The 27,596-nt window shown below is 37.6% G+C and overlaps 1 protein-coding gene across 1 annotated transcript in view; it reads right to left on the bottom strand.

The window, feature by feature from the left end:
• Positions 1-27,596, bottom strand: part of LOC110461715 — an 83,155-nt gene that overhangs the window by 15,719 nt on the left and 39,840 nt on the right. The window contains exons 2-9 of the mRNA XM_021515336.1: positions 22,060-22,972; positions 21,273-21,460; positions 18,383-18,420; positions 8,820-8,933; positions 7,218-7,297; positions 2,099-2,265; positions 1,303-1,343; positions 103-201 (exon numbers count right to left, since the gene is read on the bottom strand). Coding sequence (XP_021371011.1) covers positions 103-201; positions 1,303-1,343; positions 2,099-2,265; positions 7,218-7,297; positions 8,820-8,933; positions 18,383-18,420; positions 21,273-21,460; positions 22,060-22,972 — 1,640 coding nt within the window. The remainder of the gene's footprint in view (positions 1-102; positions 202-1,302; positions 1,344-2,098; positions 2,266-7,217; positions 7,298-8,819; positions 8,934-18,382; positions 18,421-21,272; positions 21,461-22,059; positions 22,973-27,596) is intronic.

The raw sequence follows: 27,596 nt of genomic DNA, 5'->3' as shown, positions 1-27,596 counted from the left end.
GGACGGACGGACGGACGGACGGACGACGGACGGACGGACGCCGGACGCCGCGCCATGGCATAAGCTCACTTGGCACTTCATTATCTGTTTTATGGGTTGTACCTTGTAGGCAGACAAGTGGTTGTCACGGAATTCAGATGGTTTCATTTGACTAAGAACATCTTCTAAACGTGGAATAGATTCTTTACTTCTGGTTTTCATCTGTAATAAGTAGAATAAAAAGTTGAAATATTACCTTCTTAAAATGAACCACACCATTGAAGTTAATTCTTACTCGAAACTTTCTCATTATAGCAGGCATATCTGATGCATTTTTTATACGTTATATAAATACTTTTTATAATAAAAATGCATACTGTATATAGCTTATATAGAACGATATTTCATTGCATAAAAGTAACTCCTCTCACTTTAATCATTCTGTACAAATCATAGCGGTTTATTAACACATGAAATACGTTTTTAATACATAACCAAGATTATTTTCTGATAAACTATTTCTATAACAGTTAATATTTTTCAATAAACTGCTTGATAACATCGAGTAGGGTATCCCTATTTGACAATTAAAATGTTTTCGTATCAATCTTAAATGAGGCTGAATGTCAATATTTTTATTGGGCTGCTATCCCAATGTTTAATTCTTCAATAAAAACACAAACGTTTTGGACTGGTTATGTAAGGTCTTGTATGGTTCAGTCAGTGCCACTGATGGACTGATCAAGAAATTAAATATCGTCTAGTAGATCACTAAATCGATTAATCTTGAAAAAGAAGTAATTCTGATTTAAATTCAGTATAATAATAATAATAATATATCTTACTTACTATATAGTAATATGTATCTTATATAATATAAACAATATTATGTTTTCCATTTAAGATATCTTACATTGTATATAGTATGTAAGATACATCCTATGCTATAATTTTGATTATTTGACAAGGAATAAATGTTATGTTGCCTTTCCACACATTATAATCTTTGTAAATAGGGTGACGGATCGGAGGCCAGTATTTGTGAATTGACGGATAATTTCAGAGACAGCTTGCAGGCCAAAGTACATTAGTGGGCACGGAAAAGGCAAATGGCTAATACAATTAAAATTTGTTAATATGTCTAAATAATAATACTTGAATACCTTAGACACTTAACAAATTAATATACCAATAGTTCTGCAAATCAAAATCACAATCCGATCGAAACGAGGGAATTACATGGTTGACTTGGAAGCTGACAGCGATACAGCTGTAATATAAATCGACAGGTACAGTAATACAATAACGTATCAAAATACTTACTAATTTACGAAGAGAAAACGATTGCCTTCCTTTTTTGTGTTCTGAAAGTTAAAAAAGAATGTTGTTAATTACAGATAAATATTTCATTTCATTTCTGACCAATAAGTTCAAGCTGGGCAAGCGAATAATTAAGATTAAATTGGAAATCTAATGTTCTAAAGCCTTAAATGATACATATACAAATACTTATCACATACGTATATGTTTCAGAAGGCTGATGTGTCTGCGCTTGCTTTCAAATCCTGCAGTGAATATTGTTGAATGAACATTGTTTAGTAATTCAATTCGATAACTCTTGTTTTAAGTGAGTAAACAGAAGAATTTTGTGCAGAACTAGTAGCGCTGAAAGGTCAAACTGTATTAGAGCGTAATTAGTATAATTGGTCTTGGTGTCGTTTGGATAAATACTGCAGATAACTAAAATTTTGTCATTTTACCGTTTTGTACTTACTCGCTAGGAAATGACATGACGTTTCACTTCACGTGCATGCCTAACATTATGTTTGCTTGGCCGTGTGATACTGGAAACCGTGATGCAGGTCTAACACCAATTTACGAGGAAATATATAACCCGCATACTTAAGGTAAGCGACAAGTACGGTATTGTATATCAATGTAATCTGGAAAAACTTTTATGTTGTCATGGTGATTTATCTTACGCAGACGGTCGCAGTCTCCTAGATGTAGTCGCACTGACCTGCATGTTAGCAGTTATCCTAAACAAATGATCACAGAAAGCTACCGCGCGAACAAAACAAATGCATGTCTACTCGAGCAATGGTGTTAGCGAACTTACCATCTGATATGCTTGAAGAGGAACCGTTTTTCTGTGAATACAGGTCGGCGATAGTGTTTCGCTTCATAAGTTTCTTATGGTGATCGTGCACTAGAAGATCCCCGGGGTACACGTTCATTGTGAGGTCAACAGAACTTCTCCGCCGTCGCAATCTTTCCGCAATATTACTGCAACAGAAAGGTGCATATAGGTAAAAGTCATGTAGCATACAAACAAGTTCATTTGAAAAAGTCCAGACAGGTACTATAATAACATTGGTGCCAACAGGTTCCACAGTTAGTATAACGAGAACAAGAGCAAACCAGTTGATATAAAACTGCCAAGGTCCAAAAGACGTGTTTCTACCTAACATGATAAAAAGTCGCACACTTGATCCAGAGGACTCACAAAAGAAGACAAAACTCTACATCCATCTTCGAAGTATGCCGAGCCTCAAATACCTTTTCTGAACTTTGGCAGATGTTTCAAATTATTTTGCTTTATCCTTAACCGAACTACACAAGAGTAGTGCCGATTTAACGTGTGCTTCTTTCTCTTAGTGGAGAGGTTTTATAATCTACCTCACACACCCATGAAGTCTGAATAAACGAACGATCGCTAAAGACTCTCACCAACCATCAACACTAGACTACTTTCTTGATGTTTCTAAAAGTAAACCCACAAACAATATTGATTTAACAGAAACTTGCATGCAAACCTCACGGTATTAATCATTTCCATAGCTTTTTTCTTTTGAAAGAAACAGCCAATTACTGGGTCTATTTTCCAAATCCGAGCAATGCGATCGGCCTATGTGCCCGCAAGTAGGAATCGAGATTATTGCCCTTGCCTTAAGCTTCATCACGTCAGGACAAGTCCGTAACAATGCTTTCGGCTGAATCTATCGTCAGCACATTACGTATCACCGCTTAACAAGCGCTATTACAGAAATAAGTAGCATTTCAATTATACAAATGTACCTTCTTGTAATTTTTAGACGCCGGTTAATCAAATGACGCAATCAAGATTTAAATCCATAGTATCTTCAGTAACGTATACGCCTGCGAGACTCTTTCTATGTTAATCCTACTTATACATGTTTAAGTACTTTGAACAAGCAAAACGATATTTCTTATCCAATTATTATCATGTCAGTAAGGATAATGACAAATTTATAAAAGGCCCTAACCGTGAGCATCAGTATTTCCATGAAAACAATATTAAACTTCAAAATTAATACATACAAAAGGATTACAATATCAAGCCAATACATTTATACCACACGCAGGTTTTCTAAAACTCGTTATAACAGGCCTGGTATGTTAGCAAAACGAGGTCAAGCAATCAAGTATCGCCAATCACGAACTGAGACACAAATACCTTTTCCGTGATTCGACAATAAAACAAACGTCATCTGATGTCATGGGCTTACCCAATAGCAAACACGTAAAAACATAACTCTCCGTCCATGGTCGCACCCCAGGAAGTGTATCACCTGTCATTCTAATCAAAGTTTGATTATAAAGTCCACATCGAACTGTCGTATCAGAATTGAACTATAATGACAACAAGAGTCGCAGGCAAAATTCACCAACTGCATTATTTACTCAGCACTCGTACTAATATCTGAGCCCGTGGCCGTGCATGTCAATCTGGACGGAATTCCAAGTGTTATATTAGTTTGATAGCCAAAGGACTTCACACGAGTTAATAAAATTGTCCAGTCAGGCCTAAGTAGTCAACGAATAGTCAGCTTTACGTTTGCAATTTAATAATTTTAATGACGGTTTTTTAATACGGAAAACACCATTTTATCCAAACAAGATACGTTCAGAAAATCTTTTGAAAAAAATAGAGCAAATAGTGGTTTTGAATATGTATTTACTTATAAAGCTAGCAACCAACGAACGAGTCCGGATTGTTTTGAGCTATCACGCCGACGATCGGCTCCTTAATAATTGGATGATCACTCGCTTTGTTGACAACCTTATCTACCCTTGTATTACGTCATCCAATCTAGTACCGACCAGTCATTGTTGTGGGTCACTATATATAACCAAACTGTCACGATCTCATTGAAATAATCGATCTATAATTCTCAAAATGCGTACTACAAACAATATAGTCATGCTCATCAATTTGTTTCAGACAGTACATGACGATGGTGTTAAACGGTAAAGGAGATATCAATGTATTTAACACTTAGTATAGTGCATATGTTTAAGGTGACTTACTCAGTGTTTTCAACCTTTTAATTTAATTTCTGTACCCTTAGTCTTTAAAAACTTTTATCAAACCAGATACAAAAAACACAAGTCCGTATTTAAGTTTCTCTTTGCAACATAGGAGCTTTCTCGATCAATGTTTATGACTTTTTAGGACAATCAGGATTTTACACGGTTGCAGATGTGGTTTCAAGTTTCTGCAAATCTCAAATTGTATTAATAAGAGATTTAAAGTTTTCTTTTCGGTTGATACTTTCTCAGAAACGTTTGCTTTTCTATTACCCTTAATTCTATCGAAAACGTCGATTTCCCCCTCCCCCCTCGCCCCCAAGCATCGTTGTTGTAAGAAGCTTTTATTATAAGTTGTGACTTAAACGTTTCTGTCGACTACTATTGATGTGCAAAATCAAACCTTTTTCTCAGACCTATCAATCGGTGTTTTTTTTGGGAAAATATTTGACAAAATCATGCCTTTCCAAATCAATTACCCGTTTTGAGGTCATTAACAAGATGGCGCAGAGAAAGCTAGCATTGAGTAATGTTGATGAGACGCGACAGAAAATTTGTCATCGAGACAAGCAGAATCTTACAATTAAAACGAGTTTCTGTTTTATATGTGATTGATGAAGCGAGCGGCTGAAGTTTTATTCACTTAATTGAGCCTTTCGTGAAATTAGTTTCAATCCTCACATATACCGTTTACTTTGTTAAACTGACATGATTCATGCCATCATTCTATATAGATAGAACATTCTATATAGATAGTACATTGTATATAGAAAGTACGTTCTATATAGATAGTACATTCTATATAGATAGCACATTCTATATAGATAGTACATTCTATACAGATAGTACATTCTATATAGAAAGTACGTTCTATATAGATAGTACATTCTATATAGATAGAACATTCTATATAGATAGAACATTCTATATAGATAGAACATTCTATATAGATAGAACATTCTATATAGATAGAACATTCTATATAGATAGAACATTCTATATAGATAGTACATTCTATATAGATAGTACATTCTATACAGATAGTACATTCTATATAGAAAGTACGTTCTATATAGATAGCACATTCTATATAGATAGTACATTCTATATAGATAGTACATTCTATATAGATAGTACATTCAGGTTGGTATTGCTCATTTTAACGTATTGGAAACCTTTCACTATGGTGGTGCAGGAACAATGACAAGTATTTTTTTTCTTCAGTTTAACATGTTATTCTTGCTTGATGCTATCGAATTGTTGCCCTAGAAAGCAAGAAAACCTATGAGGTTAAACTAAATAAATAACGTTTCGAAATTGATTCGAATTGTTTTTCACATTTAGATAATCGTGTGTCGCAATTTTCCCTTGATAAACAGGACTAAAACGTTTTCTCTTAGAACATATACGTATTCAACATTGCACGTAGGCTATCGATCAAGATGAAAAATCTGTGTAGTCCAAAGTAGACTCCGCTATCCTGAACGTAATCCTGACCCTCATACTCATTAAATCATTCTCGTGTTTGAGCATAAGTCATATGCTCAATCAACGTTCTTGTCACTCAAGGAGATCTTGGAAAGGGTTTATAATGTTTTCTAGTAACATGAGAAATGTATCAGCTAAATAGCTCGGCTAAAGACAGAAAACAATTGAAACAATCTGAATGTTTGTTTGAGCTTGAACATAGGATCTGAGTTTAAGCCTTTGAATAAAAGGAATTTCTCACTTTGACTATGGTTTGAGCAACATGTACCCTGATCTTCGATATAGCTTTATTGCAGTTTATGACATCTTCGCCAATGTCATTTTATGACCACGGAACTATGCAAACTGCACAAGGTCATAACAGGCAGGGGTTATATTACACTCGGTCCTCAGCGACCAGAGGTCGACTGCAGTTCAGGGCCATGGTAACGCACACCACATGACCACAGAGAAGAATTTATTGATTCGATATGGCAGCCTTATTATTTATGATTAGGGATTTACTTCATATCATTTCCTGATACACGTCAGTCTAATGTTCGCGATCTCATCAGCAGTCCTACTTTGTCTTCAGCAGTCCTACATTGTCTTCAGCAGTCCTACTTTGTCTTCAGCAGATCAAACCTGTCGGTCTAAAACTTTACTGAAGCAGTTGTCCACACCAATGAAACTGACATATGCGTCCATTAGCTTAGATTAGCGCATTGGTGCCTTAACCCATTCAACGTTTGACAACCCTTGCAGTATATTATAATTCTATAATTTCCTTATTAACGACGATTTATTGAAAGTGACAGTCTGAAATCAAATTTTACCGAATGATACCACTTCCGTTATTACAACTGACATTGCATGTTGAAACTTACTCCAAATTGATTTCCTACAACAATACCTTCCCAATAGGCAGAAAGTCAATGTTATACCATATTAGGCTGCTACCATAGATACCACCCGATAATCAGATAGCGGTTATGTTAAACCCTTTTAGCAAGTTTGAAGAATAACCAAATTCTAGTTCTCCGGGGGTTGTATTATTGTATTAGTTATTTCCTAATTTAAAAGCTCGTCTGCTTCTATTACTAATATCAAATACTCATCAGTGATGCTATGTGACAAGGTTGTGAGCTGAACTTTTCGTCCGATAATTTTGCCAGTATATGACTGTATATATAGAAGATTGATATATCGATAAAACACTTATAAAATTTGTTCATCGACAAATTAAGACCAATCAAAATAAAATATTATCCAATCATAAAATATATATGGTTTTTTACACATGTATCACACCAGAAAGTATCTCAGACATCAATATACTTGCCAAACCCAAAGGTAGTACTTGAAATAGCGGAAACCTCCCAAACAAACACACACACACACACGAACTACTGCATGATTTCAACATTATGCTTAACTACCTTGCATTATCGCCTTCGTCACAGGAATTGCTAGGGGATACTTCCGGTGAGAGCGTTGTCGGGGAGACATCGCCAAAGTTCTGAAATAAAGAAGCATTGAGTTTGATATACTAATAAGACTAGAAACCATGGAATATAATCCATAGACAAATTATCATGAATCGAGACAGCAGTTTTCTTTCATGCTAGATATTAGTAAATTTAACAGTACTGATACATATTCATTTGATAAAATATGTTTTTGTCCCTTTGAAGAAGTTTATTGCGACATTTTAACCGAGCGATTTCGGTTGATTGACATGCATATCAAAAAAAAATATTGCGTTCATTTAGTGTTAGATTATGCTTGTTCATTTGTTCATTTTTTAGGAGAATCGTGAGACAATTTCCAGAGCTTGTACAGAATACACTAAACGAACACCAAATGCCAGACACATTGAACAGACACTAATCCGACCTCTGCGTCGTCAACATTTGGTTTATATGTTTTTCTGTCTGACTTGTGTTACAAACTTTTTTTATAAGGCATACGATTGTGGTCTGTGATAAACAGTTCCATCTTCAAACAACCCAGTGCATAACACACAGGAACGTGCAAAGAATTATTAACTGAAGGAAGCAATTAAATGATTGTTAGACGGTCACTGTCGCTCTAGTGTCGCACATTTAATGTGAGTTTAATGCAATTTCCTGAAATATTTTCCAGCATGCTAACATTTCAAAAGTGAAACTAAATATCAAAATGACTGCATAAGTTGTTTATATTATTCACACATATCATTCTCGTATTGCAGATATTACTTTTAACAAGAACCATGACTAGCTAGTATTTGCACACGTGATCTGCAAAGCCACAGTGTGCACCATGACTCTAGATGAATTATCAGGGCCCGTGCTCAAGCATGGATTTTGTGCTCAAGCCTATTTTCTTCTTCCGGTTAAAAATGATTCAGTCAAGGATTTGGCAAAAAAGCCGAACACTGTTTTCAGTGTTCATCATTGACTTTTTGATCGTTTGATATGACTTAAGTGAGTTACAATAAAGCTGGTTTGAGCACAGAATCCATGCTTGAATATAGGAATGTTTTTAGGACTACGGACCAGGACTTGTTTTCGAAAGTCTAATTGCTATATTGAGAACACAGTGTTTGATGTTTCACTTCAAAATGACGACATTAAGAATTACAAATCTAGAAGTGGACTTTGCCAATATTCGTACAAATTTCTTTCATTCTAAACATTAACGGCCTTTGCTAAAATTTTGGTATACAATTGGTGTGCAGTTTTAGCCACTCTCACAACATTGATATAGTGAAATACCATCTCCATTCCTTACAGATAAATAGATAAGATAATAATAATTTATCACACTGTATTTTCGGGGTTTGTCGTGAGAACATATACACGTGGATACAATCGAGAGTCCATCGATGAAAGACTTATGAGACACTTTACTAAAAAAATGTACAGTATTATACATAAATTACATAATCGACATTCTTAAAATGTCATTTTATAGTGGTGTTAAACAGATCTAGTATAGTTTAATTACATATACATACAGACAATATATGTATGATTGACACGACGTGAAAGTCTTACCTTGGTGTCAACAATGGCAGCGCGCCTCCCTCGTCTGGCCACGGGTGGTGACGGTTCCACATCACTCTCATCCGACACGCTAGTCAGACTGAGCGAGGAGCGTCGACGAGAGTTCTGAAAAAGAAATAAAAAAAGATACAACTTAGAGTCATGATCATTTTGTTAAAGTCTAGTATACTTTTCTGTTGTTTATCGAGCGCCTGATCGTTCAGTATATTTTTTCGTAGCGGCAACAAGTCCATCATGAATGATATCAAACCTCAGATGGTGTTTGTGTAACGTCGACGATGGGGATGCAAATGTAAACTTGGTGAATTTATATGGAATGAAATTGATATATAACAGAATGTATAGTTAACTTTACAGAAAATGCATACAGTTCCATAACATTTATACACTGGTGATAATAAAAACATATCAATAAAATGTGCATATCAACGGTTGCTAACCACGTGACAAATGAACATACCGAGCCCTCGGAAAGGACGGGAAGCTGAGCCACGTGACACGTGACGTCGACGGTGTAAGCCCGCCATAGAGCTCTACGACGTTTTTGTTTTGATTTTGACCTTGGTAAAGTTGACATTGGGCCTTCGTCAATACGGAATTCTTTTACACCAAGATGGCCATTTTCTGCCATTGCATTTCAAGTGTGTACCACATAAAAAGTGAAGTCGTTGGTTTACGAAACAAACGCATACAAATCAATAGGTGGATACGTTTAGGAAAATGTTTTAGCTCCATAGCATGTAAAAAACTTTCAGACATTTTTAATCCGATATAATTAATCACATATTGCCATCATTAATCCATTTAGCGTTAACGATGAAAATCACAAAGCACACACCTCAATAATTACTTGGTAGTGAAATTTATCCTGAACGAAATCGCAAAATCCAGAAAACACTTCCACAGACGTTCTATTATCACATTGGAAATGAGAAGAGCCATTTCAGGCTAATGGATGCTTCGCAAAGCAACCCAATTGTCACTTCAGTCTCGTGTGCTGAAGCATTTAAACAGGTTCAGAATACGAGATGACAGGGTGAAATTGCCGAATCAATTGCAGTCGATAACACAACACAAATGAACAGCTTTAAACGAAGGAAATAAACATTAGTGCTGTTTTTTTCAGTATGGAAATTCTACCCATCACCAGTGCCAGCGACTGTCGTTCAGCAGAACTGTACTGAGTGGTACTGTATAAAATGACTTCTCAGACACAGCATCTGTAAAAGGTGCCCCCGGGATTTTACAGAACAGGTGAAATAGTAGCGCCACTAAATACTGTAGCGCGCCCCTTCGCTGTGGCGGAAAATCAATTGTCACCACTTTGTCATGACACTAGCAGTTGATCATAAACGCTTAAGCCCCTCCGGTCATCGGTGGTCAGGTTTCCGAAGGATCGGCAATATTAATGTTCAATTAATCAATTATCTACATTCTAATGATAAACCGGCTATTAAAACACATAGATGGGAGAGGTGATGGCCATACTAGAATATTAACGTATATATCAGAATGAAAGCAATGAAAGCGCTTGAGATATCATGTCTGATGGCTGTCAGCACAAACACTCATCTCCTGAACACATCCACGTCCATAACACATGCATTATCGACACACAATATCTTCCTGAACTCATGCATTCAGCGCCTCAACTCATACACTCACCGCCTCCACTCATACATTCATCGCGTCGACTCATATATTCACCGCCTCAATACATACACTCACCGCCTCCACTCATAGATTCACCGCCTCAATACATACACTCACCGCCTCCACTCATACATTTACCGCGTCAACTCATACATTCACTTCCTCAATACATACACTCACCACCTCAACTCATACACTCAGTGGCTAAACTCATACACTCACCGCGTCAACTCATACATTCACCGCGTCAACTCATACATTCACAGCCTCAATACATACACTCACCGCCTCAACTCATACACTCACCGCCTCAACTCATACACTCACCGTCTCAACTCATTTATAGCCTCAATTCATACACTCATCGCCTCAACTCAATAACACAAGGACTCAATTGATAAAATCAGTAACATAACTCATACTTTCAGCGCCTCAACTCATACACTAACTGCCTCAATTCACACACACACACACACACACACACACACACACCACATAAACTTATACATTCCACGCCTAATAACATTAATTCACAACCCCAACTCATATTCTCATCGTGTCAACTCATACAATCACCGCGTCAACTCATACACTCACCGCGTCAACTCATACATTCACCGCGTCAACTCAAACACTCACCGCGTCAACTCATACATTCACCTCGTCAACTCATACACCCTCCGCGTCTACTCATACATTAACCGCGTCGACTCATGTACTCATCGCGTCAACTCATACATTAACTTCCTCAACTCATACACCCTCCGCCTCAACTCATACACTCACCGCTTCAACTCATACACTCACCGTCTCAACTCATTTATAGCCTAAATACATACACTCAGCGCCCCAACTCAATAACACACGGACTCAATTAATAAAATCAGTGACATAACTCATACTTTCAGCGCCTCAACTCCTAAACTAACTGCCTCAATTCACACACACACACACACAACATAAACTCATACATTCCACGCCTAATAACATAAATTCACAACCCCAACTCATATTCTCATCGTGTCAACTCATACAATCACCTCCTCACCTCAAACATTAGCACCTCAACTCATACACTCACGGCGTCAAATCATGCACCCGCCGCGTCAACTCATACACTCACCGCGTACTCACCACGTCAACTCATACATTCACCACAACACCTCACCTCATACGTTCCAAGCATTATCACATACACTAACCACCTCGACTCATATATTCACCACCTCGATTCATTCATTCACCGCGTCAACTCAAACACACATCGCGTCAACTCATACGTTCACCGCGTCAACTTATACACTCACCGCGTCAACTCATACACTCAACGCGTCAAATCATACATTCACCGCGTCAACTCATACACTCACCGCGTCAACTCATACATTCACCTCATCAACTCATACACCCTCCGGGTCTACTCATACACTCATCACGTCAACTCATACATTCACCGTCTCAACTCATGCATTCACCTCGTCAACTCATACATTCACCGCGTCAACTCATACACTCACTTCGTCAACTCAAACAATCCCCGCGTCAACTCATACATTAACCTCGTCAACTCATACACCCTCCGGGTCTACTCATACACTCATCACGTCAACTCATACATTCACCGCGTGAACTCATACACTTATCGTGTCAATTCATACATTCACCTCGTCAACTCATTCATTCACCGCGTCAACTCAAACACACATCGCGTCAACTCATACATTCACCGCGTCGACTCATACATTCACCGCGTCAACTCAAACACTCACCGCGTCAACTCATACATTCCCCTCGTCTACTCATACACCCTCCGCGTCAACTCATACTCAACTCATACATTCCCCGTGTCAACTCATTCATTCGCCTCGTCATCTCATACATTCACCACGTCAACTCATACACTTATCGTGTCAACCGATACATTCACCTCGTCAACTCATACATTAACCCCCTCAGATACACTCACCGCGTCAACTCATACACTCCCCGCGTCAACTCATACACTCACCGCATCAACTCATACACTCAACGCGGCAAATCATACATTCACCGCGTCAACTCATACACTCACCTTGCCAACTCATACACTCACCTCGTCAACTCAAACATTCACCGCGTCAACTCATACATTCCCCTCGTCTACTCATACACCCTCCGCGTCAAATACATTAACCTCGTCAACTCATACAGCCTCCGCGTCTATTCATACATTCACCGCGTCAACTCACGCACTCACCGCGTAAACTCATACACTCACTGCGTCAACTCATACACTCACCTCGTCAACTCAAACAATCCCCGCGTCAACTCATACATTAACCTCGGCAAATCATACACCCTCCGCGTCTATTCATACATTCACCGCGTCAACTCATGCATTCACCTCGTCAACTCATACATTCCCCGCGTCAACTCATACATTCCCCTCGTCTACTCATACACCCTCCGCGTCAAATACATTAACCTCGTCAACTCATACACCCTCCGCGTCAACTCATACTCAACTCATACATTCCCCGTGTCAACTCATTCATTCGCCTCGTCATCTCATACATTCACCACGTCAACTCATACACTTATCGTGTCAACCGATACATTCACCTCGTCAACTCATACATTCCCCGCGTCAACTCATACATTCCCCGCGTCAACTCATACACTCACTTCGTCAACTCAAACAATCCCCGCGTCAACTCATACATTAACCTCGTCAACTCATACACCCTCCGCGTCTATTCATACCTTCACCGCGTCAACTCAAGCACTCATCGCGTCAACTCATACACCCACCGCGTCAACTCATACATTCACCTCGTCAGCTCATACACTCTCAGCCTCAATTCATACACTCATCGCCTCAACTCAATAACACACGGACTCAATTAATAAAATCAGTGACATAACTCATACTTTCGGCGCCTCAACTCATACACTAACTGCCTCAATTCACACACACACACACACACACACCATAAACTCATACATTCCACGCCTAATAACATAAATTCACAACACCAACTCATATTCTCATCGTGTCAACTCATACAATCACCTCCTCACCTCAAACATTAGCACCTCAACTCATACACTCACGGCGGCAAATCATGCACCCGTCGCGTCAACTCATACACTCACCGCGTACTCACCACGTCAACTCATACATTCTCCGCGTCTATTCATACATTCACCGCGTCGATTCATGCACTCACCACGTCAATTCATACACTCATCGCGTCAACTTATACATTCACCTCGTCAACTCATACATTCACCACGTCAACTCATACATTTACCGCGTCAACTCATACATTCACCGCGTCAACTCATACATTCACCGCGTCAACTCATACATTCACCGCGTCAACTCATACATTCACCTCGTCAACGCATTCATTCACCGCGTCAACTCATACACTCACCTCGTCAACTCAAACATTCACCGCGTCAACTCATACACTTATCGTGTCAACCCATACATTCACCTCGTCAACTCATACATTCACCGCGTCAACTCATACATTCACCTCGTCTACTCATACACCCTCCGCGTCAACTCATACACTCACCGTGTCAATTCATACATTCACCTCGTCAACTCATACACTCTCCGAGTCAACTCATACAATCATCGCGTCAACTCATGCACTCACAGTGTAAAATCATACACTCACCGCGTCAACTTATACACTCACCGCGTCAACTCATACACTCGGTGCGTCAACTCATACATTCCCCGCGTCAACTCATACATTCACCGCGTCAACTCATTCATTCACCACGACGACTCATACACTCACCTCGTCAACTCATACTCTTTCTGCGTCAACTCAAGCACTCACTGCGTCAACTCAATTACTCACTGCGTCAACTCATTCACTCACCGCGTCAACTCAATACACTCACCGCGTCAACTGAAACACTCACTGGGTCAACTCATACACTCACCGCGTCAACTCATGTACCGCGTCCACTCAAACACTCACCATCTCAACTGATAAACATTATCACCTCAATAGAATGTGTTGCCTTGTAATAAGACTGGACAGAGCGTGACTAACTTTGTTCAAACAGGAAGTTAACCTTTGACCTGTACTATTGTTTGATATATTTACTCCATAAGTGTTGTTTCATTGCAATACAGCCAAGAATATTGCCCGATAAAGGGACTTTTGTATATTTCCACGAGAAATGCACATGATTATAGCGGTCTGCGTAATTCAATGGCGTAAGAAAGTCTGACATCCCGCGGTGCTGTAATCAAAATTCATTACACACGATCGTCTTACGAAAGGCAAGATCCCATATAACGTTAAATATGCTGATCTTTGAACGAAAAAGAGACGTAAGATTTACTACTGTTTACTAATTATATCGACTTTCCTCGAGAGCGATCCCTGGAGATTTCAAATGAATGCTGACATTCGGAGTCTTGATAATGTGATTAAAGAAAGAAATTAAAGATTTCGTTCACGAATAGCTTTAAGTACTTAAAAGTTAAAGTTTAATTAAAACAAATACCCGCATGTTTCTTAGTGTAAATAGTAAAAAGTTTCAATAAAAAGTTTGTAATATATATGCAAAATGTATGATGATTTTTACCGGTCAATGTCGACTCACATCGCGTATTTGTTCCCATAAAAGAACCTGTTACACGACAATACATAATACTATCCTTGGTCAACATATATAAAGAGGTTACACAACTGATTCTACCACAATCTCATTATCCGTCGGAAATAACATACACACATGTGTTTGTTGACAAGGCTGGCGTAGTGATATGACCCATATGTAAAAAGTCACTCATTAATATTCAAAAATGACTTCTTTTTTTACAAATTTAATTATTGTCAAAATAAATGTTTTGGCAACAACTTAATGAAAAAAAAAAAATATAGATGAATGACTTTAAATATTGAGAGTAGCAGTATTCATTAAATTATATAAATTAAGCACGGACTAGATGCGCGTAAGCATATCGTAAGAAGTCTGCCTCCCGCCAAGTGATAAAACCGTTGTAGACGAACTTATCGCTTTCAATATCCAAAACCATAGGCCTACGTTTCTTCGTGACGGTTCTATGGTTGACGTTTATAGTGAAAGTTCAGCCATAGTCAGACCGTCTAAATAGCGATAACGGGACGTTGGGAGAACGAAATATTTCTCGACACTGTGACAGATCGATCTTGTTTTGGTTTCACGACCTGGACACGCGACGGTGTGACGTCGAAACGATATCGAGCGTCTGTAGCAATTTTGCCTGAAACTAACGATCAAATCTTTAAGTATCATCTTTTAATATTGCCTTAATAACCCCCTTTTCCGCATAACCTCACAAAGTCACCAACATTTGTCGAATGTTAACAGCCGACGACGTAAACAAAACAGCAGGTGGCAAAAAGCACGTGGAAAAAGTCTTCCCGGCCAAGATTCATCTTCTCGACCAATCAAAACTCTTGAAGGTCATATACCACGTGTGGTATATAACTCATATTTATCTAACAGTCTGCGTGTGTATACAATGATCTGAGAGTGGAATAACACAGCGTATTGTGGTAGAAATGTAACATCCCGGTGATATGAAAATATAGTTCATTTTACCGGGCTATAGTTTCAGGACTGTATCCTTGTCATAATGAACCAACGAAAAAAGGACACTGCAATCACATGGCTATCGCCCCGCCTACATTAATATCATTACGCCATGTGGACCGAGCCAATCTGGTGACAGGTGGGCAGAGTAAGTATTCGACCTTGACCCTTCAGTCTGTATGTAATCGATCACTGATCGAGACATCACGACTGATAATAGTGAAAGAGTAGAGATTGCTTTCGATAGATTTCCAGACAATTGCGGCTTGGATTATTGTATTTCAAAAATGTCTGCGTAGTTTATATCAGTATGATAACAGAGTTTAGATAAATTACGATTTCGGGATAAAGATTCTAGCAATCTCCTGGTTCCTCTCGATCAGGTCTATTTCCGATCAAACAAACAATTATCGCAACGGGAATGTTGACACAATCAATTAATCTACATATTTGATTTGCGTGGCTATAATAAATTAGTAATAGATATATACAACTCCTGTGGAATAGTAATTTCAATGTCCCCTCAAGACGAACCATTTCCCTCTGCCTTGAGGAAACAGTACGGCTTCTGGGACAATAGCATGACAACTTCTTTTGTTCTATTCTATAACTGTATATACCACTTTTTACTTTTATTATGTTTCTACTTGTCGGTCATTGTCTTATTCTTTCTTTTGCACAGAGTCGTTTTTATACCAATGTTCTTAATGGAATGGTATATATTGACTTATGAAAAAAAACTGCAATGATATTATTTAACGCGGTTAACGACAACAAAACCCATAACAAATGGACAAGTCCAAGCCGCTAGAGTTGCGCGAGTGCCATGCGATACAGATAAAATTATCAGCAAGATATAAATAAGTACGCATATATCTTCTAGTATCATCTTTAAAGTAGCAAGTACAGAGGCGGTATACATTTCTTTTCATTGTAAACCCGACGAATCGTACTATTTAGGCCACGGAATCTCAAGGATGTACAACACTTGGTTCCGTGTTTCACACTGCTACACTACAGATGCTTTAGTAGTACCCAAGTTTTCATTCTCGTGTTAAGTTGAGACTCTGAAGATATGAAGGTACTTCTAATACTGAATTACACCGACTTACTCAGATAATTGTTTCCAGGATGTTTTTCCGTTGCCCGGAGAACTACCATGTTCCTAAAACCTTACGTCATGTATTGGCGATCAGCTGCTAGTAAACTGTCTGCTCTCCATCCCTATTCTACTGTTTCCGGGTGTCGCAGGCTAACCACACGTTAATTTACCATCAATCTCTAGATGAATTTTTGTCATACTATACACGAAAAGTTATCTGTTTTATTTACTGGTCTCTTGACAATATCTTCTTCAGTATCTTGTGCTTCTACTCCGGAAAAAATCGTACTTGACACGTAACTCTTTTAAGTAGGGAAGTATTGACGCGATGTGGTTTACCTGCACATCCAACGCCAAACTCTATCAATCTGTAAGGGGAGGCTACCCTCTAGAATTAACGGTATGAAACACACATAGGACATCCATTTTGTTCCTGTTCATGACTACATTTCCCTAAGGTGAGACACTTCTTTTTAAATCATAGAGTTTAACAAAGCACCAGCACGAGCTCTTCCCGCAAGCATAACATAAAGCACCAACGAAGATTTGCCGCAAAGCTCTCAAGTCATATTCCTTAACAAATATCGGCAGTACAGTGTTCTAGACGAAAATTCAATAAAATGACAAATACCGCCATTTGTCATTGAGCTATAGTCATTCCGCCATTACACGAAATCATTGGTGTAAAAAAACTACTGCCGTGGGCTTGTCAGCGGCATAGGAACAATAGACGTTGCTTTCCCATAAAAAACCGATTCTGCTTTGATTTCTAAGAAGGTCAAACTAAGTATAGTGGTTCCCTCAGGCAAACAACTCCTTACTAAATTATTAGTGTGGCCATGTTTCCAGTATTCCCACTATTTCTTCCAGGAATAAATTGCGACAGTGCACTTACAAGTTTTTTTTTTTTTTTTTTACACATTTTGTTGCAGTGACGTAAATGAAGATTATAAATTGTATAGTATTTGAAAATACACGCCATCTGAACAAGAAAACATTTTCAAAACGAAGAAGTCAGTAATGTTCTTGTATTATTTGTGTCAATAAATCAAAGAGTCTGGTAATTAAGAGTCTTCATATACACGCTCGACATGAGTCTAATGTCAGGAATAGTGAATATATGATATTTGAGATGTTGGTTAAGCAAGCCAAACCTTGTTATTAATCAGTGTTGCGAACAGTATCAGAAATTATCGATTTTACCTACCTTTCTCGGTATTGTAAGATATTTCCTGGACTGTGAATCTGTGGAATAAAACACATCAAAAGATCAAAACTTTAATAAGAAAGTTTCAAATAATGATATACATTTAAGAACATAGCCAAATATACCTTATTCATCATGTCAAATAACAATATTATTTCCTATAAAATCCGTTCGAAATAAATTGAAATATATGAAGTTGAATGAGGTTGTACTTTGACGGACGGTTGTGTACAGGGATTATTTAACTATCTGGTACTGTATAGGGATTATTTGTCTATTCAAAATTCAATATTCAAAATATGACTAGTAGGTTAATCAGCGAAAACTGAATTGATCCGAGCGTCAATCAACGAAAACTGACATGTATAAAAATCAGCTATAAATATCACAGGGTCACAGATATTTATGATTGAGTTCATACTAATATAATAACATTTTAAGTGGATATGTCATCAGTTATTTCATGGCGGTTTCAATTGCGGCACTATTGAGAGAAAACTCTCGATTTTCTCTTTGTGAAATTAACACATCATGACAGCTGGCATTGGACAAAAAATAAATATTGATACATGATATTAAAACTATTCGTTACATTGGCCATGACTCGTCATATTTAATAGGTAAGCGGCAAACTGATATCAATATATAATCCCGAGAGTTACCGCGCCTAGAAGGAAAAAAAGATTGATCATGACACGTGACCAAACCGGATCCTTCATCGAGAGTCTCGCGATGGCGTTCCCAGACAACACTCGTCAATCATCAAACACTCTTTTAGTAAGACATACGCAGCTAGCACTTTGTCGCGATTGATAATTAGAAAGATGAAAAAAACCAACCTAAAACATCATGAAACGTACATATATTATGCAATCTCAATATCATATGGAATGACTCCCTTGCGACCAAACTTTGGTCTGATTTGTGAAACTCCGTCACATAAAGACCCATGTGTACTTTGCGTCAGATTATCAATACAAGGACGCTGACTGTTGATGACAGTGATTGCATTTTTACACTAAACCCAGTCAGGACCATAACATTACCAGATTCCCCTGGGTACGCCAGAGTGCCAGCCGCCATTTGTAATGTATCCTACTCAACGTTGTTATAATCATTGCAGTCTGGTCGATTTTGCATAATTCATATTTCCGTGCTGCATTGTAATCGTCACAATGAATAATTAATTGTCTTAGGTTGGTAAGCGCATCGACCGTCACAGAGATACGTGCGATGGCTGCGGGATACAACATTATAATTATGTAAGAATCGAACGGAAGTACAAAACCATTTCCGTTTCTGACCCGGCAAACAAGTTTGTTTTTCAATAAAAGTTAATTCGAACCCGCATCAACGGGCAACGTGCATTAACTGGTAATCCATCTCTTTAATATAAATTCTATTTCAGAGGTAAAACGATTAAATGTAATTTACTCTGAACTCACGGCGCGGCTACAAACCTTGACACATACAGCAAAATACTGGTATTCTTTATAAGCTCCATATCTACATAGAAAAAATCTACTTTTCAAACTAGCTCTTATCAAAAATATCTAGATGCAAATATTGGTGAAGGAAAATATAATTTTCATATAAAAGAGATACATATGGAAAACCTATGACTAAATTTAAAAGAAATTAGGAATTCCTGCTTCACTATAAATTAATAAAACAACATTATTTAAATATCTTGTCTAAATACGGGCCTTTCTACAATATTTTGTCAAGTTATATACATCACGGGACAGAAAGAAAATTACTGGACAGTCAGTTAATAAAATAAAGCTAAATTACGAAAAATAATGCTGGTTTATATTGGAACAAAGAAAACAAAACAGTCACTCACTTTTCTACAATTTTCATATGATCCACACGATTATTTTGATATTGTTTTTTTCTATCAAACATTTTGCACTCTTCAAAAAAAAAAAAAAAAAAAAAAAGCTTCATTTCCCCTCTTCGTTTACAGGAGCAATTATCTTTTACTACAATTAACGCTTTCAAAACATTTGAAACATCCCAAACTTTCTGACAGGCACAACGTAATTTCAGACACGGGGTGAGGAACATAAATAATTTCGATGGCCGCCTCCGTAATCGGGTTCGCTTTTAATTATGACCGTAGAGCAAACCTTATACACATCACGCCGTGTTACAGTGGACTCCAAATTGAAAATTCCTTTAATTCGTTATTGCAATATCCTCCTAATGCATTGCAGAGACAGATGATTATTATCGAATTAATTTAGTATAGTAACCATTAAACAAATACACAACAGTCAGCGAAACTATAATTCGAACACAAACATAAGTGCCGTCTATAAAACTCCACAACAAGGTCCAAACCCCTAGAGTTGCACAACAATTGAGAATTTCATAAATACAGTTACCTCCCTTATTTTCGTTTCGGCTATACTAGAGCAGGCTACTACAAGTGACGAGGTACATGTAGCTCACTTAGTTAGAGCGATAGTATAATGATCAGAAGTCCGGGATTGGAACCCTAGTATAGTCACATCGTATTTTTTTACAAACAACATTTTTTCTCTGTTTCATTTTGTTTTTAAATTTTGTTATAAATCCGGCAAGCTATGGTTTTCTTTTTAGAAATGATATGTAATACTAGTTGTCATGAAAACAATACAGAGCATAACAAATAAATAGTACTTGGTAGTGATATTGGGGATCCTAAATAACCGATCCAATTTCTTCCCAGGCCCTTATATATGTTAATTCTCTTCCCACATATCCGTCACTGGTCTAGCTGACTCTGTCTCTCGACAGCAATATATATTTATATGACGTCTTAATATATAAAATGCGTTTAAATACACATTCGTTTTCATTTCCTCCAAATACATTAATTTCAGTTCCATTTTGTAAAATTTACCTGGCCCGGAGCAGTCGTCCGAATCAGACCCGGAATGTCTCTGATTGCTTCCATCGAATATCGTGGGTGACACCCGAGGCGACGAAAGGATGTTGATGTCTCGGTATTGTTCGGCAGATTTTAGAGCAATACGGCGAAGTTCAGAAGACAGATCGGCCATATGACTTTCCTCCAAACTGAAATCTCGACTGAAAAAAGGAATACCAATCGTACATGATAAGTTGATGATGCACAACTCTATGTGTAATGGAACAAACGTTACACTAATAATAAAATAACACAAAATTAATTTAAACATTATAAATGATTACATTATATATCAAGTATCTTATAAAAACACAGTTGGCTACCATATTAAGATATTTAGATAAGGGCTAAATTCTTATTAAGATTATTAATCTAATCAAAATAATGTTAAAATTTATATTTAATAAAAAAAAGAAGAAGAAAAAAGGCATTTTCTTTTGTGTTCTTAAGCAGAAGAATTTACGACCCCATTTCAAAATCAAATATCATGTGAACTTATAAGAAATATTTTAATAAGTTATAAAATTGATACAAGTTCAAACAGCGTTAGTGTTCTTTTAGACGTGTTAATTAATAGCATTCAAATTATATTGAAAAATTGTTGTTGTCATCCACTTTACAAAGCGTCGCTAGTCAGGAGGATTCCATAAACTTGAAGGGGAACACGCATTAAAGTGGCATGATGTTTAAATACATTCAAGAAGCTAAATATCAATTATATTTAGACAACAATAGAAGATGAAAAAGAAAATTACGTTACCCTTCGATATCAGGATTTTCCGATATTGAGCCAAGATCTGACACGGAGCCATGTTCGTCAGAGACCGCAAAGGAAGCGCGTTTCCTCAGCGACCTCGGCGAAACTTGAAGGAAAGAGTCTGATTTCCTTGCCTTACGAGCCTGCTCCTGTCTCAGTCTCTCTATCTCCCCTTCGTGAACTGTTCCTTCCAGACACCCAATAGAATGCGGCCGTACGATTCCCTGGCCTCCTCTGTTTCCACAGTCTAAATAGGACAGTGATAGAGTGTTTGGAGGGGTCAGACTTGAGCTCGAAGATGACGAAGCATCTACACTTCTCGATTTTACATATTTCCCTCGTTCTATTTGAATATTACACTGCGTCGACGCATCACGTTGCCACGGAAATCTGATCCCCGACTCGTCGCCCACGATATCAAACATTTGATAAGACGTCGTCTCGATGTGGGGACAACTATTGCTGTGCACGGGACGCCCTTTCCGACTGCATTTAGACGACGAGTCGTCTGTGCTGGAATGGAGACGAATAAATGCCTGGGACTGAGGGTCATTTGTATTTGAGATATTAACGTCGTCCGTATGTCCATTTCCATCTTCATTACACTCGGACATACTGGACAGACTCGACGGTACACTACTACACACAGTTGATAGCTGTATTGCTGAGGCAGAGTTGTGTCTCCTTTTCAAGAAGCTGTCCCTCTTTCGCTTCGCTGGGGATCTCCCATTTTGTATGCTGTATTCACTGCTGATTTGAGCTGGAAGCGATGCTCGGTGACGTTTGTCCCTGTCAAGGGTTGTTCCTCTAATTAGTGTTGGACCCAAACCGGCAGTTGTTTTTCTCCTTGTGGGCAAGGGAGGGACGTGGTCGTCATAATCCAAGGACCCGGCAACACCATGACAATGGTCACTCTCTGGAGAGAGAAAACAAACAAAGACAGGTTAATCATAAAGCCATGCAGACGAATCGCACACCAGGTGCCCGACCAACACACAGCGCATTCTTCCACACACAAATATTATCTAGATTTTCCTTCTCATTAATTTCCATAAAGCAGCAGTGCTGGCAGGATTTTAGACCGCTGAGGTCGGGGAGACTACGTTGAGAGTACCGACAATCATCACAGCGCCATTGTTGTCATTAGCAGATATGATGGAGGCCAGAGCATTTTAGGATAAAATTGTTCTGAGCTGGGGATATTTGGAGGGTTATAGATAGCACAGTTTTGCTGGTGTTCCTTTCTAGGTACCTAATTCCACGAGCTTTGTTTTCACTTCCTGAGAGTTTCATGACAAATGGATTTGCTGCCATTTTCCATCACCACTGATTTACCGAGAAAGCCTACAGCCGAGGGCTGTTCTATCAAAATTAAACTACGACTTGGGCATACAGAGACATAGAAAACATAATGGTGATGATGTACTGGAAATTAATAGATATAGCAGCATCAGACATGAGGGGTTGTCTATTGCTTGCATCTGAAAACATGCCAAGAACGTACTAGTATGCGACAAAAATTAATTACAAACATCTCAATAAATGCCTAGAATACGCGTAAGTCACTTTCCGTATGGTCAATACATTACAATAGAAAGCACTTTTGGTCACGATTGAAAATCGGGAAGAGGTGTGTAGTACACAAAACAATATTACTGGATACACATATTTTCATTAAGACACGTGACCTTTGACCGCTTATTGCGATATATTTACCACGGTTGGGTTTAATTACACAATGGGAGTTTTCACGTGGATGATACATGATATGAATACTTTTTGCATTAAAGATTATGAAAAAAACAGTGTTGAAAGTAATGGATTGAACTTCTTTCACAATTTATACATCTGTCTTTCTTTTAATAATTTTCATTTTGTTACTATTCACAAAGCATTACAACTTTTTATTAAAAACAATATTGGCCGTAATTGTACTTTCATAAACTGAAACAACCAAGCCCGCCATGTTTGATTAAGTCAAAATGTGTAGGTACGTTTTAACTAGGGCCCCGAAAATTACGAGTGCCCTATAGTAATCACGGTCCGTCCTTACGTCTGTCTTTCCGGAGATCATCTCATGATCCATTTGACCAATTTTTTTGAAATTTCACATGGTGATACACTGTGTTGTGCAGATGTGTAATAGTGGTTTAAAAAGCTCCTTAGGTCAAGGTCACTGTTACAAAATAAAATGAATTTGGAATAAACAGCAAAAAATGTATAATAGTCCCTAACAGAAGGCCAAACTTTCTAGAATTTCTTATGATGATACATTGTGATTATACACAGATGTGCAATAATGGTCTTGGTCAAGGTTGCTGTTACTAAAACTCAAACCGGGAATACACTGTTAAAAAGACATCAGATAAGGGCCTTACAGAAGGCCAAATCTTGTGTTTTACAGGATGGTTCATGTGCAATAGGGCTTTAAAAAGGGTTAAAGGTCAACGTTGCCGTTTCTTTAAAATAGAACAGGGCATATACTGTCAAAAATTATTGTAAATGGTCCTTTCTGAACAGTCAATGATCACTTTTGATTTTGCTTGGTGCTTATACGGGAGATACACTGCCAGACATACTGTGGGACCCTTGCTGACCTGTCAGTATTCTAGTTGACCTAGGTACATTGTGGTCTTCATTGAGTTAAATAGAGAAGACGGTTGTTGTCAGCTAACAATGTTCTAGTCTACAATGTTATCTTACTTACTGTGGGAATGTTCGCCCGTGGAAATGTTCATTCTGTCACCCTTTAATCAGATCAATGTCACCTATATAATGTATACGATACCATATTCATATTCGCGTGTTGATATATCCACATTTCTGCACCGCAAACATTTATACTGTTACAGTATACTGAATCCATGTGCAACATTAAAAATCATTCCTTTCAAAGAGATAAACAGGGGAACTAATGAATATTTTCGTCTTCTTAAGGATTACAAAACATTTCAAAGAAAAATAATTGGCAACGCTTTAAAAAAAAAGTTAATATGGGGTTTCAGCTTAAGTGAATGTGCTTTTCAACGAGAATGTTCCATATTGAGAACACAACCTTGAAATTTTAACTTCAAATCTAAAAACGTAAGTTGAGCTGAACAGTCACGGACACATTTCAATTTGCTATTGCATCTAACAGGAGCAAAATATTGTTCCTGAACTGATCATTTTACACAAATATTCACTCACCTAGCTAATTATAATGAGTGGCTAAACAATGTCGTCGACGTGATTGTTTTGGGTTTGCTTACTAACGTACATCAGCTCTGACATTTGTTGTCTGCCTATTGCAATTTCGAACTATAACGCCAATTCGTGCCATTACGGCCATATATTCCACTGTTATATATTTGTAAACCGGTATCTGTTGCTGTCGATGTTATATAACTTATTGATAAATCGAAACACCTGACCGACTAGTTTATTTCTTTTGAACAAAGTTTTAGTCAGACAGACGACTTATGAAACTCTAGGATGTAACACAGTCTCCCTAGATTTACGGTACTTTCGACACACCGTTTGGAAATAAATAAAACAAGCATAATTTCCAGAAATAGTATAAAATAATCTTTTCTCGATGCATTTGTTGCGTTTGATTAATTTATCTATTTTTTTTTAAATTTACAAATTATACACGCGTCGCGGTCTTTCAATTTGAATTTATTACCGGTAAAAGTATGGAGGATATTGTGCATGAAATAATTTGTTTTTGTTTATTATATATATGTTATTGCTTGTACAACTGTAGTATTGTAGCGATAAACACATGAGACTATTTTTGCAATATTTAACAACGATGGAGCCACGCGTTATTGATTGATTTATTGAATATTGATTTAATATTTCTAAGGTTATATGACGACGGTGCGTACAAAAGAAGTTGAATATCTATGGTTAATTTAAGATGCATCTCGGTGAAATTTCACAACCTGGGCACGACAAAACGATAATTCGTTTAGGTACAATATTCTGCAAACAGGCTGACCAGATGTGCACGAGGAGAAAACGCCAAAAGGAAAGCAAAGTTAAGAGATAAAAAGGGAAAAGGCCACAGGTGTTACATTGACAGCAATGATCCATTTTGGTCTCATGGGTATTATCAAGAACATAGCACAGAAGAAACCTCTAGATTATCAAGAAATCTCCACATTAGTCGTTTGTTTAGAAAACGGCCTTAAGAAAATGCTGTTAGATACAGCACGCACATTCTATCACGTGCTTACTTCTGCATCTACTGTTCTGTCCCAGTCTCGTTTTAAACAGCCATTCTTTTGACATTACGACTGTCTAGATACCGATTTTAAGGACTAGTTTCAATGATAGGAAAAAAGTAGATTCAAGAGACCACGAGTGTCTTTCCGAGTTTAATTGCCCTCCGGATTTTTAGAATTAGCTACATGTTGCGTAATTCTTGCGTCAGTTTTAGTGAATCAGCATACTCCAGTTGCCCATAAGATCAATTATTCATGTCTGTCACTGGATTCGACTCGACTCTCATGGTACAATCCAATGACATTTATCATATGTCTATGGCTGATATGTTTACCACTCTATGGCTGATATGTTTACCACTCTATGGTTGATATGTTTACCACTTTATGGCTGATATGTTTACCACTCTATGGCTGATATGTTTACCACTCTATGGCTGATATGTTTACCACTCTATGACTGATATGTTTACCACTCTATGGCGTTGCCATAGCCCACGTTTTGACCTCAACATTAAAATGTCGTCATAATTGAATTGGTTAATACTACTGACCCTCATTCGCAGGTCCCATTCCTTAAACAAGCATATAAGATACATTTCGTTAAACAAAATGCATTGTAACTGTTCTCCATGACATAAAAAATGATAAAAATGGCAACTAAAAGTATTAAACAATTTGAGTTGGTATTCATAGTCAACGTTAAATTCAAACTGGAAATTACAAAAAAACAACAACAAAAAATCAATCAAAATAGCGCTTTTCATGGCATTCATATTGACAATGAACACCTACTGAAAGTAGTTAAATGCCTAAACTGCATTAAAAACCCAATATTAAGCAAATATGAAACCTTGGCGTCACCCGCAATTTAGCAATCCACGGGTGTAAAGTAAGCGTCAATTCACCGACGAGTTATAAAAAAAGTCTAGTGATGACGTCATAATGACGTTTTCACAATATTTCAATACGTAGTTATTTAGACGCGTGGATTTTATAATGATAATAATGATAATTTACAACATTTGATATAACGCCCTATTTAGCTATCATATGCCACTCTAAAGCTCTTTACAGTACATGAATATACATTTATTACAATTAGCATATACATTGATCAATACAAATTTGAGGAATTCGCAGGAGCTGCCTTATCCGGCGCTAAATACTAGTCCTATGCCACCTGGCTAATATTTCCATATGTGTGTATGCCTGCGTGTGTGCTAGAGATGTGACCATACAAGTCATGATAACTTTACCTTTTAGTGATTTTTTTTGCATATTCATTTAGATATCGTCTTTCATTAATATAGCTATACAAACAAAGAA

The sequence above is a fragment of the Mizuhopecten yessoensis genome, unplaced genomic scaffold (genome assembly GCF_002113885.1).
Source record: "Mizuhopecten yessoensis strain PY_sf001 unplaced genomic scaffold, ASM211388v2 scaffold10651, whole genome shotgun sequence".
Lineage (NCBI taxonomy): Eukaryota > Metazoa > Mollusca > Bivalvia > Pectinida > Pectinidae > Mizuhopecten > Mizuhopecten yessoensis.
The sequence above is the reverse complement of the archived record's forward strand: the minus strand, read 5'-3'. Positions and strand labels throughout refer to the sequence as shown.